Source organism: Panthera tigris, chromosome A3 (assembly GCF_018350195.1).
Source record: "Panthera tigris isolate Pti1 chromosome A3, P.tigris_Pti1_mat1.1, whole genome shotgun sequence".
Taxonomy (NCBI): domain Eukaryota; kingdom Metazoa; phylum Chordata; class Mammalia; order Carnivora; family Felidae; genus Panthera; species Panthera tigris.
Genome location: NC_056662.1, coordinates 90,115,458 through 90,133,688, shown reverse-complemented (window position 1 = coordinate 90,133,688; position 18,231 = coordinate 90,115,458). Strand labels below are relative to the sequence as shown.

The 18,231-nt window shown below is 47.7% G+C and overlaps 2 protein-coding genes across 8 annotated transcripts in view; one reads left to right on the top strand and one right to left on the bottom strand.

The window, feature by feature from the left end:
• Positions 1-13,791, top strand: part of LOC102969952 (meiosis 1 associated protein) — a 70,166-nt gene extending 56,375 nt beyond the window's left edge. For 2 of the 5 annotated variants that reach the window (XM_042981808.1, XM_042981806.1), the window contains 4 exons: positions 10,872-11,078; positions 12,202-12,342; positions 12,810-12,821; positions 13,328-13,791. In XM_042981808.1, the coding sequence (XP_042837742.1) occupies positions 10,872-11,078; positions 12,202-12,342; positions 12,810-12,821; positions 13,328-13,507 (540 nt within the window). In that variant the 3' untranslated portion in view covers positions 13,508-13,791. Of the gene's footprint in view, positions 1-10,871; positions 11,079-11,527; positions 11,671-12,201; positions 12,343-12,809; positions 12,822-13,327 lie in introns of those variants that run through there. The other 3 variants (XM_042981809.1, XM_042981807.1, XM_042981810.1) reach the window with 2 other exon arrangements.
• Positions 13,792-14,661: 870 nt separating this feature from the next.
• On the bottom strand, positions 14,662-17,853 carry DOK1 (docking protein 1). Of its 3 annotated transcripts, XM_042981801.1 has the most exons (5): positions 17,555-17,675; positions 16,894-17,193; positions 16,650-16,743; positions 16,252-16,436; positions 14,662-16,013 (listed from the first exon to the last, which is right to left on the bottom strand). In XM_042981801.1, exons 1-5 carry the CDS (start codon positions 17,612-17,614, stop codon positions 15,183-15,185), a joined length of 1,470 nt encoding a protein of 489 aa, XP_042837735.1. In that variant the 5' UTR covers positions 17,615-17,675; the 3' UTR covers positions 14,662-15,182. The 3 variants fall into 3 exon arrangements, with proteins under 3 accessions (XP_042837735.1, XP_042837736.1, XP_042837737.1); XM_042981803.1 differs by lacking the exon at positions 16,252-16,436 and having other exon boundaries at positions 15,905-16,013; positions 17,555-17,853; XM_042981802.1 differs by lacking the exons at positions 16,252-16,436; positions 17,555-17,675 and having other exon boundaries at positions 16,650-16,975.
• Between the last annotated feature and the right edge of the window lie 378 nt (positions 17,854-18,231).

Here is an 18,231-nt window from a genome sequence, read left to right as displayed (position 1 = left end):
GTGTGTTATAGAGGGGAGAATTCTCCACACGCCTCTTCTGATTCATTCAACAACAAATCTTTTTCCAGGACCTACTATGTGACAAGACCTTACTTAGAGCTTGAACCTCTCTGACCCTGTATTTACGAGCTCTCAGCACTTCTCTAACTCCTTGGTTTTCTGGTGTTTCTTAGACCTTTTTCATAGGTTCTTTTAAAATCTGATGTCCTCAGTTCCCCATGTAAGTCTTGCCTTCTGTTTCTCACTGCAACATTTCCCCTCCAGCTAGCTTCTCATTCTGACTTTTGTCTTTCTGTTAATAGCAGTGCCACCGCTGTCTGCTCACCCAGGCTTGAAACCTCAGTCCCCTCCAGCCTTCTCACCCTTTACACCCACTTCATCACTAAGTCGAATCAATGTTCTTCTCATCAGGTGAGTTGCAACCGTCCTTGCCTTGGTGTTCCCACTGCTTGTTCTCACTAGGACTTCTTCAGTAAACTCCTAACTAGCTTCCCTACCTCCAATCTCTCCCTCTTGTAATTTTCTCTGTATGTTAGACCAGATTAATCTTCTTGAAGCACTCTCCTATCACATGTTTTTCAGTGGTGCCAATACCCAGCAACTTGTCTATTCTATCCTTATAGCATCTCTGCATGTATTTTGTCCTCTCATTTTTATCATCACTATCCTAGTTTGAAGGCTGTTTACCTCTTTCCTTTAATATTGCAATAATCTCTTGTCTCAATCCATTTAGTGTTCCCCTTGCCAGTTCATTTTATACACTGCCACCAGATTAATCTTCTTGCAACGTAGCACTGACCCTGCCACTCTTCAGCTTAAAGATAGTTTGTGGCTTACTGTTGATTATACTTTAAAGTCCATATTCCTTAGCCAAGTATTCAGACTCCAGTCCATCTCTGAGCATTCCCTATCGTGCACCAGAGAGTCCAACCAAATTACTATACAAACTTTAAATTGCCCCACCTTTGAACCTTTATTCATATTGTCCCTTCTCCTCTTGCCATATGCTCAAACCCTACCCCATCCTGAAAGACTCAGCTCAAATGGTGCTTCTGCAATGAGGCCTTTCTGGATCTCTCTATTTTTCAAAAGACCTTTGTGTGCTGTATTTCCTTTTTTTAGGGAAAGCATGTTTCTGTTAGCTTTCCAAATACATGATCTAATGATTTGGATTAAAGTTTGTGATATAAGTCTGACTACCCAAACTCCAGGATAACATGGTTGCCTTTTCCTGTCATTCCTACCACTTTCCCATTTTATGAACTAATTTCTCAGCCTTAGTCAAATTTTAGGTTCAGAGTGGAAATTCTCCCTTTGTTATGTCTCTTTCTGGGGAGTTGAGGCAAGGCAGTTTTCTAATCTATTGTAGTAAAATTTAGTTTGTATTGTCCCATGAAAAGCATGGACTTTGGAATCAGATGGCCCTAGGTTCCTAACAGCTTCATTATTTCCCAACTGAGTGAATTCAGGTGATATACTTAACCTCTCTAAGTATCAGTACATTCATTTATTTGAAACCCTAACAAATCTAGTGGCCCCATTTGGTTTAGCCTCTGTATAAACAGTATACAAAGAAGCACTATCCAGAGGCCAAAAAGTAATTTTAGAATTCATTTGTGCTTTCAAAGAACACCAAAGAGCAAATAGTTCATAACCCACAATGACATTTCTCAAATTTTCATCCTCCACTCCTCAATTATATCTAACCAGGAGTTATTCCAAAAGCCTTTCACACACACACACACACACACACACACACACACACACACACACTTTACAAAAAACTAAAACTCTGTCTACATCACCAGTCCCTGTTCCTCTACCTTCTTCCTCCCTCTCTCAGCTATATACGTATTCTGTAGATTGGCTTACCCCTCTGGCATACTCCACCTCCTCCTCAGGTCCTGTCTCTGTCTTCTTATTTTTTAAAAAGATTTTATTTTTAAGTAATCTCTACACACCCAGTGTGAGGCTTGAACTCACAACCCCGAAATCAAGAGTCATATGCTTCACTGACTGAGCCAGCCAAGCACCCCTCTTTCTTCCTATTGGAAATATCCAGGGATAGAATTCACAAGGCTTCTCCTTTCATGAGTAGAAGTAGAGTGGGGGAGGACGAAAAAAGGGAGAAGGTGCATGACAGACACACATTAGTAAATCTTGTCCCTGTCACATGTTAAATAGAAACAACAAAATATATCTCATGTAGTTTTTAAGGTGATTGAATAATATTGCATGTTTAAATATGTCTGGCAAATGATTTGCACATGGTGGTTGCTTAGTAGTTCTATGATTTACATTTGTGTCTCTTTTTTTAATAGTGTCTAATTCTCTGCAGATAGTCTCCATTTTTTCACCTATTTTCTTGAATATACTAATCATAGTTATTTTAGAGTTCTTGTATGCTGACCCCAATGCCTGGATCATCCATTTGTTTCAACTCTTTATTTTCTTTTGGTTTTTGGACATGTGGTTCTGTCTTTTGGTACAGCCAGTAATATTTTAATGAAAGATGCTCAATGTGTCTAAATAAGTTGCAGAGGCTCCAGTTGGCATTCCTATAGAGAGGGTCCATCCTGACCTGCCCTAGGCAGATAGGGTGGTGACAGAACATCCTATTCTACTCAGGAGCTGTACTGAGTCCAGGCTTGACTGCTTTCCTGCTAAGGCTCAGTCTACCCTGGCTTGCTCCTGGCCTTCCAGGATTTTCCACTGAAACCTGGTATATTATATGCATCCCCCTCCCTTGGAAAATCCCAACTGTAATCACTGTATCCTGAGTATGTTAAAATGCTTTGCTTCTAAAGGCTTTCTCCTTGGATATGTTTGCCTCCTGCTCCATGAAGCCCCAGTATTTGGTAAATGTGAAAAAAATGAGTGAAAAATTGGTTTGAGCACCCACCCCACACCTGCCTGGTCTCCACCTAAAGATCTGCTGGTTTCTCTGTTCCCTTGCAAGTGCCTCAGCAAGTACAAAGCCTAGATTCTCAGCTCCTACCAGCTGTCCCTCCAACTCAGAATCAACTTATGCCCTCAGGGTAAAAGCAGTTTTGATTTCCTCCTCTCTCTGGATTCTTCCCTCTCCAGAGACTTAGCTATCACTCGTTTTCACTGTCTCAGCACCTCCTGGCTGCCTTCATACAAATGGCTTCTGTATATTCCAGCTTTACTAGTTGTTTTAGGCAGGAGAGCCAGTCTGCCTCTGGCCATTCCATTCCACTCAGATGCAGAAGGAAATATTTGTTAAATGTTCATTCATTCCCCCACTTTGCATCCCTTATTTGGCTAGACAGCCTATAATACATTTTCTGGTTTACTCTCAGCCAGTTGGCTGGCTCCACCAAGTTCTCATTTTCAGGTTCCTGGGTTTCCTTACAAGCATGAGCATAGCTCAATTCATTCAATGCTGTCTCTTCCACTGCCCCTTCTTTTAGAATGGTTCTTCTGAACCAGGTCCACACTGCCATAATTAAATTCTAGTCATTAATACCAGCCCACCAGTCCTTATCAGCATCATAAATGTTGTATAACTTTTCTAATTACACTTTACACACACTCTAAACCTTAGTCAACTGCAGCCTTAAGTGTTATTCCATCCCCTGATTTTCTTACTGGAGAATTGACTGTTCTGTCCTTCTGTCCTCCTCATAGATTATTTTATTTGAGTATTTTACTTCCTTTTCCTCAAAAAAATGGCACTTCATCAGATAAGCAAGGCTCTTGATAAACCCATTCCCCAGCCCTTCCTGAAAGATATGTGCCATGCATCAATTCCCATAAATTTCACTCTTAGATCAGTCCAGACCACAAGAGAGCAATGTGTTTGTACTTCATTCTTGGGAACTTTTATAGATCTATATCTAAGAATTATTAAATTATTTTTAATTTAGCAAAATGTAATAAACATGATCTACTACTTAGTAGATGTTTAACTTAAAAAATTTAACACTTCTTGGTACTTACTGTGTGCCTGAAACCGTTCTAAACACTTCACAAATACTAATTTATATAATCTCCATAATCATCCTTTGAGGAATTATAATCTGTATTTTACAAATGAAGAAATTGAGGCCCATAGAGGTTAAAGTAGTTTTCCAAGATTACACAACTAGTAAATGGTAGAGCCAGGATGAAATCCAGAAAGGTTGACTCCAGGACCCAAACTCTCAACCACTCTATAGCCATATGAAATTCATTATCATATTAACTGCAGGAGTTCTGTCAAATACACTCATTCAATAAGGATCCTTAAGATAGCTTCTCGAACACTTTTATCAGGAAAAGCTGTGGGCCTCCCTTCTAGCAAAAGTGGGTGGTTTGCATTTCTCTGAGCTTACCTAATCTTGGCTCTGTAATTGCCCTACCCTTATTTTTCCTTTGCCCAATCCCTTATTTATCTTTTTGTACTGTTGCATGTTTCTAAACTGGCATAACTGCTTTGTGGAATATGGTAGGGAATATATATATATATATATATATATATATATATATATATATAAAATAAAATTAATTTTTTCCAAATATTTATGAGATGAATCTATCCATCCCCAGGAAAACATAATTTCAGTTACCAAATCCTACTATGTAGTCCCAGTTATGTAGCTAATGACTCACTTTCCACATCCTCATTTCTCTTACAAAGTCATGTCTGTATGAACTAGAAAAAGAAATGAAAATACCACCTAGGTCTTTCAGTTTCCTACTTAAAATGTCAGAGTCTCTGGAGACACATTCCAGAGCTTTACAGGCCATGTCTGCCCTAATTGGCCACAGAAGTGACAGAATTCAAGCCAGGATGTGTCTAGCAGGAGTCTAAGTACACAGGCAATGACCTGGTTGGGCTGTAAATGGGTGGGGATATGGAAAGTCCTTGGTTACATTAGGCAAAGAGTCAAGAACAAGAATCCAAGCTGAGAGTGGGGTGATAGCAGGTCAGCAACCATTTAAAAAAAAAATCAGAATGAAGTTAGAGAGGGGACACAGGAGAAACAGATGATAGAACAGACAGCGGCTAGCATGGGATCAGTGGGCTTCTCATGACCCAGCCTTGTCTAATTTTTTTTTTTTTGCTTCATATTTCACCATGCCCCTTCCATCCTTTACTCCAGCCACACTAATAAATTACTAAGTGTTCCCCCAAATATGCTAAACTGTTCCACACTTCCCATACCCTTTTTCATGCTGCTCTCTCCTTTTGCCTCTATCCACCTGACAAATATCTACCCATTTTTTCCAGATTCTGCTTAAATACCTTCACTAGGAAGCTATTCCTGCCTCCCACCACAGCCTGCCCTCACTCATCTTTTTTGTCCCCTACCCACCCATGTACCTGTTGTCACATCTATCTTGACCTTCACAGCAGTGATAAGGGGGATGAAGTTGTACCTTAGCATTCTGATGTAAGAAATGTCATATTATTGTATTTTTCTAAACCAAATTTAGAAAATACTAATCCCTAAGAACTAGAATGTTGACACACCCAGTGTCTTTATGAGCTTCTCCCTGGTTTATACTCAGAATCCCAGAGCCCTAATAGTCTGGAAAATGTGGGAAATGGCCCTCTGGTCTTCAACACATCTCCAATACAATGTTGAATAGAAGTGGCAAGAGCAGATACCTTTGTCTTGTTCCTGACCTTAGGGACAAAGCATCCAGTCTTTCATCACTACTTATGATGTTAGTTGTGGGATTTTTGTAGAGCCGTTTGCCAGGTTAAGTTCTACTCTGTTTCTAATCTGTTCCTGAAAGGGTTTTGGATTTTATCAAATGCTTTTTCTGCATCTTTTGAGATGATTGTGTAGTTTTTATCCTTTATTCTAGAAACATGGTGTATTACATTGTTTGATTTTTAGGTATTAAACCAACCTTGCATTCCTGGAATAAATCCCATGTGGTATATACAGTTGATCCTTGAACAATGCAGGGGGTTAGGGGTGCCCAGTTCCCTTGCAGTCAAAAATCCATGTATAACATTGGACTTCCCAAAAACTTTAATTGCTTAATTTGGTCCCAGGACATCATATTGATGGCAGACCAAGGAAATGCTAGTTTAGCAGAATTAAAGCTTTTACCTGCTATAATAAATTCCCATCTGCCCTTCTGGCAAGGCCTACAACCGTGTCTTTAAACTTGTCCCTTCTACTTCTGTCTCCTTGTTAGCCACATCCTCTTCCTTTCCTTTGCTATCTGTAAAGGATCCCTTTGGCTGCAGCTAACAGAAATCGAATCCAACTCTAACTTGAGTAATTAAGAGTTTATTTTTCTAATATAACAAGAAGTAATGGAGACAGACAATTCTGAGACCAATACAGTTAATCAATGATACCATCATGGACCAGGATCTTTGCATTTTTCCACTGCAGCATCCGTGGCAAATGTACTTCATCCTTATGCCTATTCCTCATGTGGCTATTACACCTTAAGACCAATCCTATTCCAGGGAGAAAGAAGGAATAGGGTAAAGAGGCAAAAGCCTGCCAACATATTAGAAAGCTTTCCCAGAAGGCCCACACAGCAACTTCTGCTTGTCTCATTATTTAAATCAAGGTCACATGTCACCCCAGACCAATCACTGAAAGACTGAAAAATGTGTAGGGAGAAGGGAGTGGGATGAGGGAGTAGTGGCCAGTCAACCAGCAGTGGCTATGCCTTCCTTCACAGCCTTAGAAATTAGAAGTTAGGGCAGAGGTGGGGAATAATGAGCTTGGAGCATGGCATGCCCTTCCACTCTGCCCCTGTCCATACCTGTTCTAAACAGAATCAGTCCCCACCTCCTAAAATCTAAGCTCCCTAGCACCTTCTGTAGCAAACGTATCATAAATGCAGATACATTTTTACCTGTCTTCTGATAAATTCACCATCTAACTCATTCTCCTTTCTTTGGAAATTTGCAAAGGGGCACTGGGCTGGCTCAGTCGGTAGAGCATGAGATTCTTGATCTTGGGGTTGTAAATTTGAGCCCCATGTTGGGTATAGAGATTACTTAAAAATAAAATCTTAAAAAAATAGAATTAGAAAAAGCCTATTGTCATCTGTAGTCATTAAGCATTGTTCAATTTGAGGACCCCAAAAACTACTCTTCTGGGACATGCTCTTGTCTTTTCTCAACTTTGCCTACCTGCCATGGCAGTGAACCATTTCCATCACAGGTACAACTGCCTGTACCTACAAGTCAACCCATTACCTGGGTAACATGTTCAAGCTTGGGTCCTAGACTTTAGATCTCTACTGCCATTAACTACTGTCCAGGAAAAGGTTAGAAATTCAGAGTCCAAAATAAGGATCTTAAAGTTCAACTTTCCTATCTCTCACTTTACCCCCAAATGCTCCTGAGAATTACAGATGAAGTAATATCTTTATCAAACTCTAGTAAGTGCATTTGCTTCTCTTCCTTCCAGAGCCTTACTCTAACCTCTCTTTAAATCAGCCCAGAAGTTTTAAAGCAGTCTGCAAAATCCTTTCAACTCAATCTCTTCCTAGTCCTCAGAAAGCCCACACATCAGGAGTTACTTTTGAGGGGCACTTGGGCGGCTCAGTTGGTTAAGGGTCCTACTCTTGATTTCAGCTCAGATCATAATCTCATCGTTCATGAGTTTGAGCCCCATGTGAGGCTCTGCACTGACAGCGTGGAGCCTGGTTGGGATTCTCTGTCTCCCTCTCTCTCTGACACTCTCATGCTTTTGCTCTATCTCTCAAAAATAAATAACTTTTTTAAAAAGGAGTTACTTTTGAGAGACCTCAGTCAATTCTGTATACCAGTTCTATAATAGAATCTTAGCTGTTGTCTCAAAATCAATAGGCTCAAATTTTAAGGATCATAATTTTTGTGTGCAACATTCAAAGTTCCTTTTTTGGGGGTGCCTGGGTGGCTCAGTCGGTTGAGCATCTGACTTTGGCTCAGGTAATGATCTTGCGGTCTGTGAGTTCGAGCCCCATGTTGGGCTCTGTGCTGACAGCTCAGAGCCTGGAGCCTGCTTCAGATTCTGTGTCTCTCTCTCTCTCTGTCCCTCCCCCGCTCATGCTTTGTCTCTCTCTCTGTCAAAAATAAATAAAAACATTTAAAAAATTTTTTTAAGTTCCTTTTTTGTTTAATTTCTTAATGTTTATTTATTTTTGAAAGACAAAGTGTGAGCAGGGGAGGGACAGGGAGAGAGAGAGAGAGACAGAATCCAAAGCAGGCTCCAGGTTCTGAGCTGTCAGCACAGAGCCCGATGTGGGACTCGAACTCAAGAGCCATGAGATCATGACCTGAGCCAAAGTTGGATGCTCAACCAACTGAGCCACACAGGTGCCCCTCAGAGTTTCCCAGTAATCCCAAAGTCATGAATTTGTCCCATAACACTGAGGTGTAAGAAATGTCACATTGCCTTAAAAAAAAAAAAAAAGTTCAAGAAATGTTACAATGCCATAGTTTTAGCCCCCAGTGACTTGCCACAGTGGAAAGATACTCTGTTGTCTGTGGAATCGTGGAAGGGTGACCAACCACACCAGTTTGCCCAGCATTGGGGGGTTTTCTGAGATGTAGGGCTTTCATTGCTAAATGGGCAAACTAGAACAGGTGGTCATCCTAAGTATTGGGCAAACGTTAATTTACAAACCTTCCCTTTACTATATATAAACTCTCAAAGGGCAAGAAACATGTCTAATGAATTTCTACATATTCATGCCTAGTGCTTCGGACATAACAGCCACCCAACGCATTCTTAATAAATAAACAAACTAGTTCACAAACAAATGCATGAACCAGCATAAAAAATAGATTAAAATAATAGGGGCAGAGGGAGAGGGAGACACAGAATCTGAAGAGGATTCCAGGCTCTGAGTGTCGGCACAGAGCCCAACTTGAGGCTCAAACTCACAAACCGTTGAGATCATGACCTGAGCTGAAGTTGGATGCTTAACTGACTGAGCCACCCAGACACCCCAGATATGAGCAAAATGTTAAGAAAGCATAAACTTCTAAAGGTACCTACCACCTTCCCAGCCTACCAGATCTCCTCACAGTTCTGTGGTGCACAAAATGATGACACTGCTTTTAAGTGTCTGGAAACTTCTGCACCACCTCCACCCCAGCACATTCCCCCTAGGGTGTAACTCTAATGCTACAGCAGGGTTTTTTGTGCTTCACTGTGTCACTTTCCACTTGTCTTCCACAAGACACTGATACTCCTCAATCCCCTTAAAATCTTTCCCCGCTGTTTGCCTTTCCTCTCATATTCTTCCAACTTTTTGCATCAGTTAGAGTGGGTGGAGCTAATGTACTTGCTTTCATCTTCTGTAGCAGAGAGGCTGTTACGTTTGTGCCAGGTGGAAGTGCTGATCACCTCAAGCAAGAGGGCACAATTTGCAGATGATCGTAACAGTCTGACTCCACATTTCTTAAGAGTTTTGTGGTTTTCCTTGAAAAACTACCAAAGAAAATTGCCTTATTCCCATGCCTGATTTAAAAGGGCACACCTAGAAAATCTGCTAATAGGTCTGTGTGTCTCTTCTCCTGACCCATGGCACACAGCAAAGTGTCACCCCCTCTGTTCTGCAGAACCTTTCACTCAGAGTCACTGCCCCTGGAATTCTGACCCTTCTTTTTGTCCTGTGACTAGCTGTGTTGATCTCAAGGATCCTGCGCCCACTGGCCTCTTTGTACCTAAGCTTTTCTCTCCCTGCTGTCTCCTCCTCCTCTTGCTTTGGCAGGTCACTTTGATCACCTTCTTAAGCCCTTTCTGGGTATTCTACAGATACTCCCTAACCAGCCCACTCTGATCTCAGTCATGCAACAGAAGCACATTTTGTCACCCTCTAAACAAGACCTGAATTTTCACAACAGCCCACACAAGTCTGTATTTCAAGACTGTTTTTAAGAATTGTAATTCTTGGCGCGCCCAAGTGGCTCCGTTGGTTGAGTATCCAACTTCAGCTCAGGTTATGCTCTCATGGGTTCATGGGTTTGAGCCCTGCATTGGGCTGGCTGCTGTCAGTGCAGAGTCCCGCTTTGGATCCTCTGTCCCCCTCTCTCTGCCCCTCCACTGGTCATTCTCTCTCTCGCTCTCTCTTTCTCTCTCTCTTTCTCCCTCTCCCTCTCAGAAATATTTTTTTAAAAAGTTTTTTTTAATGTTTATTTTATTTTTGAGAGTCAGGAAGACAGAGCACTAGCAGGGGAGGGGCAGAGAGAGAGGGAGACACAGAATCCGAAGCAGGCTCCAAGCTGTCAACACAGAGCCTGATGCAGAGCTCGAACTCACGAACCATGAGATCATGACCTGACCCAAAGTCGGACACTCAACCAACTAAGCCACCCAGGCGCCCCTAAAAAAAGAATTGTAATTCTTAAAATTCTGCATTTACCATTGAGTGATACATTAGCCATCTCCAGGGTGAACACCTACTTCAGGTTAAAGGGCATCTCTTGGGGCGCCTGGGTGGCTCAGTTGGTTTAGCACCTAACTCTTGATTTCAGTTCATGATCTCACAGTTTGTGGGTTTATGGGTTTGAGCCCAGTGTTGGCACAGAGCCTGCTTGGGACTCTCTCTCCCTCTTGCTCTGCCCCTCCCCCTGCTTCCTCTCTCTCTCTCTCTCTCTCTCTCTCTCTCTCTCTCTGTCTGTCTCAAAATAAGTAAACATTTAAAAAATAACAAGAAAGGGCCTCTCTTGTCTCTGCATTGTGAACCATTTTGTATACATCTCCAACCAGGGAGGAAGAGCACTCCCTTGGGGCAACTCAGGTAGGAAGTCCCTGTCTCCCAGGACCAAAGAAAAATGGTTCAGTCCTCCCTGACACCCCCAGAGAAACTTGGGGAAGCCTTGATTGAGATAGATCTTCAAAACATGCCAAAGACTGAAGGTGAACCAGCATTTATATATGTTCTTGTTTCAGAAAAGACAATGGCTGCTGTTGGCCAAAGGGGAGCCCCTGAGTGGAGGACACAGCCTGAGGACGCCTGCCAGCACTTTCTATGTGATTGTGCCATCACGCTCCCCCACTCTGCTGGTGAAGGCAGTGGCCACTAGGGAACTGTTGCTGCCCAGCCCCTTCCCCCCGCTGCCTGAGGACCCAACTGACGTCAGCCTTAAGACTGTGGAGGCAAGTGAAGCTCAGATCTCATGGGGCAGACAGAAGGGAGAGAAGAGTTGGGAGCAGGAGAAAAGGATACGGGAGAGGAATTAGCCTGTGGGAGAAAGGACTGGGGAGCAGAGGGAGGAGTGGTTGTTCCAAGAAGGTGGTGGAGGGTGAGAGAAGAAAGCGAAGGTAGGAACTGAGGCCAGGTGGAAGGAAGTGATGTGATGTGTGTCTGTGTGGTGGTGTCTTTCTCTGCTTTGTGCGTGTGTATCTGTTTGTTGAGGAATAGAGAAAAAGGCAGTCAATGCAGGCATTCAGGATAGGAAGGGCTTCAAAATGAGACTCGCATGCAATGGAGAGAACTGCACTGCCACCATTTTCCCCCTCCTCCCCTCCCCCATCTTCCCCTTTCCCCCCCTTCTCCCCCCTTCTCCTGTCTTCCTTGGATCTGGATTCTGGATTTCCTCTGCCAGCCTCCTCTGGCTGAGGGCAGGAGGAAAGGCTCTGGGCAGGGAGAACTGGAGCCACATCGCTGCTGGATCACTGGCTTACGTGCAGAGAGGACAGAGCTTGGGATTGTGTTCTTGCCTTGGCGGCCACCGGGATGCAAAAAGAGGTGGGCACGAGTGGCTGTGGCTCGCTCAGTGTCTCACTTCAGAGCCAGTGGTTCCTGGCACAGGATGTTGTGGCCGGAAAACCTGACTGCTCAGGAATGCTGTGCTTGTGTGCCCTCCGGCTCCGGCTCTGCTCACCTAGCAGGCGAAGAACTCCATGTACTGCCCCTGCAGACTGTGAGCAGCCCCAGGCCTCAGTCACACCCTCTCTCACAGCCCACACACTGGATCCCTTGTGACCCTTCCAGCACTTCAGCCCCTCTCAGAATCCCATGACACGCTTCTCAGAGCCAGAGTATTTGGTGTCCCTAGCCACTCACGGCTATACCTACTTGTTGCACTCTTGCCTGACACTTACATCACAGACACTCAGACCTGGGGGCCGGAACACCCAGCGGAGACCCTCATCTATTTCAGTCTTGAGCCAAGCCCCGGGTCTTCACACATCCTCCAGTCTCTCACAGTCCAAGGTCTCTTACTGTGTTCTGTGACCTCAAGCTCCCTGGGTGAGTCTTCTCTTCTCTCTTCCACAGAGGGTGCTGGACAGCCTGGAGCTAGAGCCCACCTACAACCCCTTACAGGCTTGGAGCCACCTGTACTCACACCTGAGCAACACCTTGACCAAGCTTCAGGGCCGGATCCAGCCAAGCTTGGAAAGCCGGGCCCTGAGAAAGGTACAGCTCCCTCCCTATTCCCTCCTCTTCTTTATGCCCAGAATCAAAGAGAGACCTCCTCCCCTGTCCCTGGCTCCCCCCATCCCAGGGAGCAGCCCCCTCCCCTGGTGGAGGGGAGAACCAGGCCAACCAGGGAAGGAGAAAAAGAACAGCCCTTTGCCCTAGACCAAGGAAATTACAACCCCTGTCCGGTAGGGAGGGTTTTCTGCCTGGGCACTTACATATGGTGATGTTTAGGCATCTTCACTGTGCACTTGTGATAATCCATTAGTCATGTAGCAGACCATTGTCCCACTAAGCAAATTGGCAGTACTGAGAGCACAGGTTCTGTTTAAAGAAAAGGCTGAATGGAAGGTGGAAAAAGAAATATCCAAAGGAAAGGAAATTAGCACGTACTGAACACCAGCCATTTGCCAGGTTTTGTGACCAGTGCTCTCACAAATATCTTTCTCATTTAATCCCTACAGCATCCCTGCAAGGTAAGTGTTATGTTCACTGTACAGATGAGGAAAAGGAGGCTGACCAAGCTTAGTACATTGGAGTCCAGGCTTTCTCAACAAGGGTTAAAGAGAGAAGAGTAATTGAGGGTAGAGTTATTTTTTATGAAATTTATATTCTACAGTGTTTGTATAGAATATAAATTCTTAATCTTTTCCTAATTTCTTAGTAACAGAACCTTTAGGAACTCCTGCTTTGCCTTAGCTGAAGTTACAAAAGAAAGATCTTTCCAAACTACAGTCAATCTAAAGATGGGAGCTGAGCCCACCACAAGTTAGCTGATGGACAAGCTAACAGAGAAGGAACACTCAGCCAGGAGACCGGCACTGTGGAGACAAGCCCAGGGGACTCCACTGCCCTCGACTTTGAGGCTGTCACTTAAGGGATGGGACACGTGAAGGAGTTAGGACAGGAGGCCCAACAAGGAACAGGACAGGAGATCAGCAGCCATGTCTGGGCCTCAGAGAACTCTCTGCTTTCTTTGTAGGCTGGGCAGTTGCAGACAAACCGAGTTCGAGCCACAGTGGCCCCCCTGCCTATGACTCCAACCCCTGGCAGAGCCCCCAAGATGCCAGCAGCCAGCAAGCCTTCCTCAGAAGTCTTCTGGCCTTCCAAGGAGGAAGAAGTGGAGGAGCAGAAAGGGGAGGAGTATCCCTCTGGGCCCTAAGTCACCAGCACCAGAGCCTGGTGGCCCTGTTCAACCACATCCACACTAAGGCTCATACAGTGAATGGCCTTCGCTCCACCTGAGCCTCTGTGAGCTCCAGGCGACTGGGAAACAGAGCCTTCCCCTCCTCAGTCTTCAGAACTGCTGCTGCCCCACTGCTCAGTCCTGGAAGAGACACACCTGAACTTTTTCCTTCTCCAAGCAGGAACTCATTTTCTTTTGGATTATTTGATACTGTTAGCACAGTATCAGATTAAATACCCAGTAAGTCTCTACCATTGTTAGGAGCATTCCCAGCCCAAATTTTTCCTTGTAGTTCCTGGTAAACAGGTAGACAAGGTCAGGTCACCTTCAGGAAACTGGACATCAGGAGACAAGTACAAGGTTTTTAGAGCTCATGAAAAGAAGTAGGATTGAAATCGAAGCCTCATTCCAAAGGCTGCATTCTTCCCGCTACACCCACCACACTGCGGTTTCCTTCAGCCCTCAGACAGAAAAGCGGTTGGTACTGATACCTACAGGCAGAGCAGGGGGTGGGGGGGCAGGAGGTGTCCTATAGCTGAGAAGATAAGGGGAAAACAGTGTGGAAAAGGCCTGTTTCCTTCCTATTTCTCTCTCCCCAAACCTGTCCACTTTTCTTTTTTCTTTTTTCTTTTCTTTTCTTTTTCTTTTCTCTTTTCTTTTTTTTTCTTTTTTATCTTGAGAGAGAGAAAAAGAGAGAATCCCAAGCAGGGTCAGCGCTGTCAGCACAGAGCCCGATGCAGGATTTGATCTCATGAATGTGAGATCATGACCTGAGCTGAAACCAAGAGTCGGACGCCTAACTGACTGAGGCACCCAGGTACTCCTGTCCACCTTTCCGTTGGCCCTTTCCACCTACAGAATAACTACCATTTATAAAATGCTTAATCTGCGATTCAGGTTGCACTAAGTACTTGAGAAATTTAACTCCTTTCACACAAACAACCCTGTGAAGTAGAGTCTGTTATTGGGTTTTCCCATTTTACAGGGGGTCACTGAGAAAAACTGAGGGTTATAGATGTTATATGACTTGCTCAGTATCACAGAGACAGGCTCAAGCCCACGTGGGCCCAACTGGACCACCCAGGCTCTCAACCACCACACTGCTCCACTCACCTGCGACCCCACCCTCCTTCTGTGGATTCTCCTGACCCCCTCCACACCCACCCAGCACCCCTGCCACCATGGCATCTCTGTGACTATTCACACACATAGACCTCTTAAACCCAAACTGATTTTAATGAGAATAAACTTTTTAAAATCTATGTCTCTGGCAAAGAACAATGCAGGGGTCAGGATCCAGGCACAGTTCAGCAGCTCCCTGTAGCCTCCATGCAGGCCCCTTTGACTGCACCAACTCAGAGCAAGCACCCCTCTTCATAGACCTGGTCCAGCGCTGTCCATTCCTTTGGGGAGGATGACTTAGGGGTGCCGGTCTCTCCCAAGTCCTATCCCTCACCCCTGCCACCTGTCCCACTTTCAGGACTTCTTGAGATTGATCGTCCTCCCCTTGACTGCCCTGGTCCCCCTAGTGCCCTGGGCTGGCTCACACAGGACCTTCCGGCCCTCTGGTTCCTGCAGCTCCTAACAAGTATCTTTGATCCCCAGTGCCACCTTCCCGTGGTCCTCCCACAGTGTTCCCAGCTTCGCCCTCTCATGTGGAGCTCTCTGCCTTGGCCTTGGTCCCTTCAGCCCCTGCCCTGGACAGCCCACAGTCCCAGCTCCCCGGGGCACCACCGCTCTTTTGGACCTGGCTGTACAGGACAGTGTCTGAACTGTGGCCTCTGCCACCGCCACCGCCACCACCACCAGCTGCAACTCCAGGCTCAGGGAAGGGCCGGCCCCGGGGCTTGGGAGCCAGGAGGGGCTTTGTGCTCCGAGGAGGCGGTGGCACTTCATAGTCATCAGTGGCAGGGTTATAGGGGAGCTCGTAGCCCTCCTCCTTCACTCGAGCCTGGCACCACCATGCATCCTTGGGCTCCTGAGGCAAATCATAAAGGCCCCGGAGAGCAGCTGGGGCCAGGCCCTCAGGTTCATCATAGATGGGGTCCTCTTTGGGGTCCGTCAGCTTGGCCTTCAGCAACTGCTGCTGCACATGCTGGTACAAGTCCCAGTAAAGAGGTTTCTTTAACTGTGCCGCCTCCCCTGCCCGAGCAGGGGTGCTGTCCAGGGGGTCTGAGTATAGGGAATCCTGGGAAGGGCCTGAAGGAATGCGCAGTGAGTCTAAGGGTTCAGCATACAGGGCCGGAGGAGTGCCCGGGAGTTCCTGAGGGCCAGGGAGGGACACCAACTTCCCTTCTGCCGCTTCTCCTTCATGGGAATCGGCTCTGAGACTGTCCTGCCCTTGACCATCCTTTCCCTGGACCTTCTGCCGGTGAATAGCAGTTTCAACCGCCTGAAAGATATCATTCCCCTGTGCTGTCTGGAAGGTGAAGGTTCCAGGGCCTGAAGGGCAGCGGCGGCCAGCCTCAAAAGAGAACATGACCTGAAGAAAGTGTAGAGGGAAACACATTACCAGGAGCCATGAGGGATGAGTCACAGGGCCCAACCTAGTTAGGGGATCCACAAAGAAAAGACTACCTGGGGAGGGAGGGAGGGTCATGGGCTAGGCAAGGAAGGTTTATCCTGAGGACAGGGCTTCCCACCTTCCTGTCCTGCCCCACACCACCAACCCCACAGCTAGCCCCACCTAGGAAGTCAGTGTGCCCCAACAGACCCCGCACCTTGTCCCGGCCATAGCGGCGCAACAGAGTATAAGGCCAGGAAAGGAGTGGCTCCAGTATCTGACCCTGGGCCCCTATGGTCAGGAGAGTCAGCTTCTCAGCCTCCACCCTCAGCACATAGGAGCCATGCAGGCCACAGCGCTCAGCGGCTTCAGTCCTCTGTACGGTTACCCAGAACTGGGATCCTGGAAGGAATACACAATTAGACTGGCACCTGGCCGCACAGGTGAGTGAGGGGGCTGGGGAAGCGGGAACAGGTTGCCTAAGCACTCACTTGGAAACCAGTTTCAGGAGCTTCCTACTTCCCCATGGGCCCCTGACCATTTAATCACTCCCTTCCCAAGGACACCCTTCCTTCCCCCCCTCCCCATCCCTGCCAGGGCCTCTCAGCCGTCTACCTTCCCAGGTGGGGCTATACAGCGAGTTCTCCAGCATCTCCAAGGCAGAAAGCTTGGGTGGGTTCTCAGCAGGCGCCAGAGCCCAACTGCCTTTCTGGAGTAAAGAGAAGAACAGTATCGAGGACCCCGCAATTCCCTCCACGCTGTTCCCAGGGTCTGAGCCAGCTCAGGCCCTTTACTGCTGTAACTGCCCCCACCCCGCGTCGCTTCTTGGCCCCGGTGCATTTCGCCCCGGCCCCCTCACCGGAAAGGCGTTTCGGCACAGCGTTTGCACCCAGGCGGCGCTGGACGGCGCGTCGGCCGCCAGCAGGTGGGAGCGCTGCGCAGTGTCCAGGCGGAAAGCTGAAGCGCCGGGCTCAGGGGGGCTCTCCACAGCCACGGGGGCCACGCTCACACACTCTGCCAGACGGATAACCTTGCAGTCCAGGCGGCGCGAGCCCCCTCGGCCCCCTCCAGCGCCCGACCCCTTGTGGTCAAAGAACTCGAGCCGCGCTACGCCGTGGGGACTGGCAGGATAGAGCACGGCCCAGGTCTTCCTCCATCTCTGGGGAGAGAGAGCGAGAGACGCTGGGGAGGGAGCGGGCGAGCACCGGCTGTCTGCGCCCCGACGGGAAAGGAGAGAACCGGCGCGGGCCGATTTCGGGTCCAAATCTTCCCTACGAACGGCGAAGTTTCCCGAGAAGGATGCCCCTCGGTCTCCCTAGGACCAGAAAGGGCGTACCCCGAGGCCGGCCGCCGCTTCTCCGCAGTGTGAAATCAACTTCGCGGGAACGTCATAGGGCTCTACTACTCCCGGCCGGCGCTCCATCCAACCCGCTGCCGCCCCCTCCCTCTCTCTCTCTCTCTCTGGGGTCTCCAGCCCACCCCTAGGTATGATGGGGCTCGGCAACCCCTGCCCCGACTACCTTGGTACCGAAACGCTGACTTTGCAAAAAGAGCGGCCCTTCCATCACAGCCCCGTCCATGGCCCCCGGCGGTTCCTTCCGCGCTTCCTGGCCTTGCGGGCTAGGGGCGGGGCGGGGGCGGGGCCGGGCCTCCGGAGGCGTTCCCGCCCCTCCCCCGGCCTTCGCGGACCGCTCAGGGGGAGCCAGGAGAGGAGCAGGAAGAAAGGGGAGGGGGTCCCCCGATAAGTTGGCGGTGCACCACTCTTAGGCCCCTGCCTACAGTCCTGGGACGCGCACAAGTGGCTTCACCAAAAGAAAGCTCGCGGTTTCGACCAGAGGGCTCTGGCGCGCCTGGGCTTAGGGGTTGTGTACGACGTCGTATGCTCAACGTGACGTCAGAGTGAAGGCCGTGACGTCACTCCGAAAACGCCAGTGGGCATTCTGGGGCACCGCAGGGACTATGTGGGCTTTCATAGCCTCGGTTCCCCTGACCGGACCCGCCCCCAGCCCGGCTGGAGTCGGGCTGTTTACACTCCGCGGAGCCCGGGACTTGGGGGAAGGATGGGGGCTGGGGACTGGAAGGCTTCCCGGAGCCCGGAGCTGAGCCGCGGACTCCCGCCGCCCCAGGGGCCGCCGTTCGGGCCGGTCCGCGGCCCCATGGCCTTTTGCGTGTCTAGCTCACTGACCGCAGCTGCCCG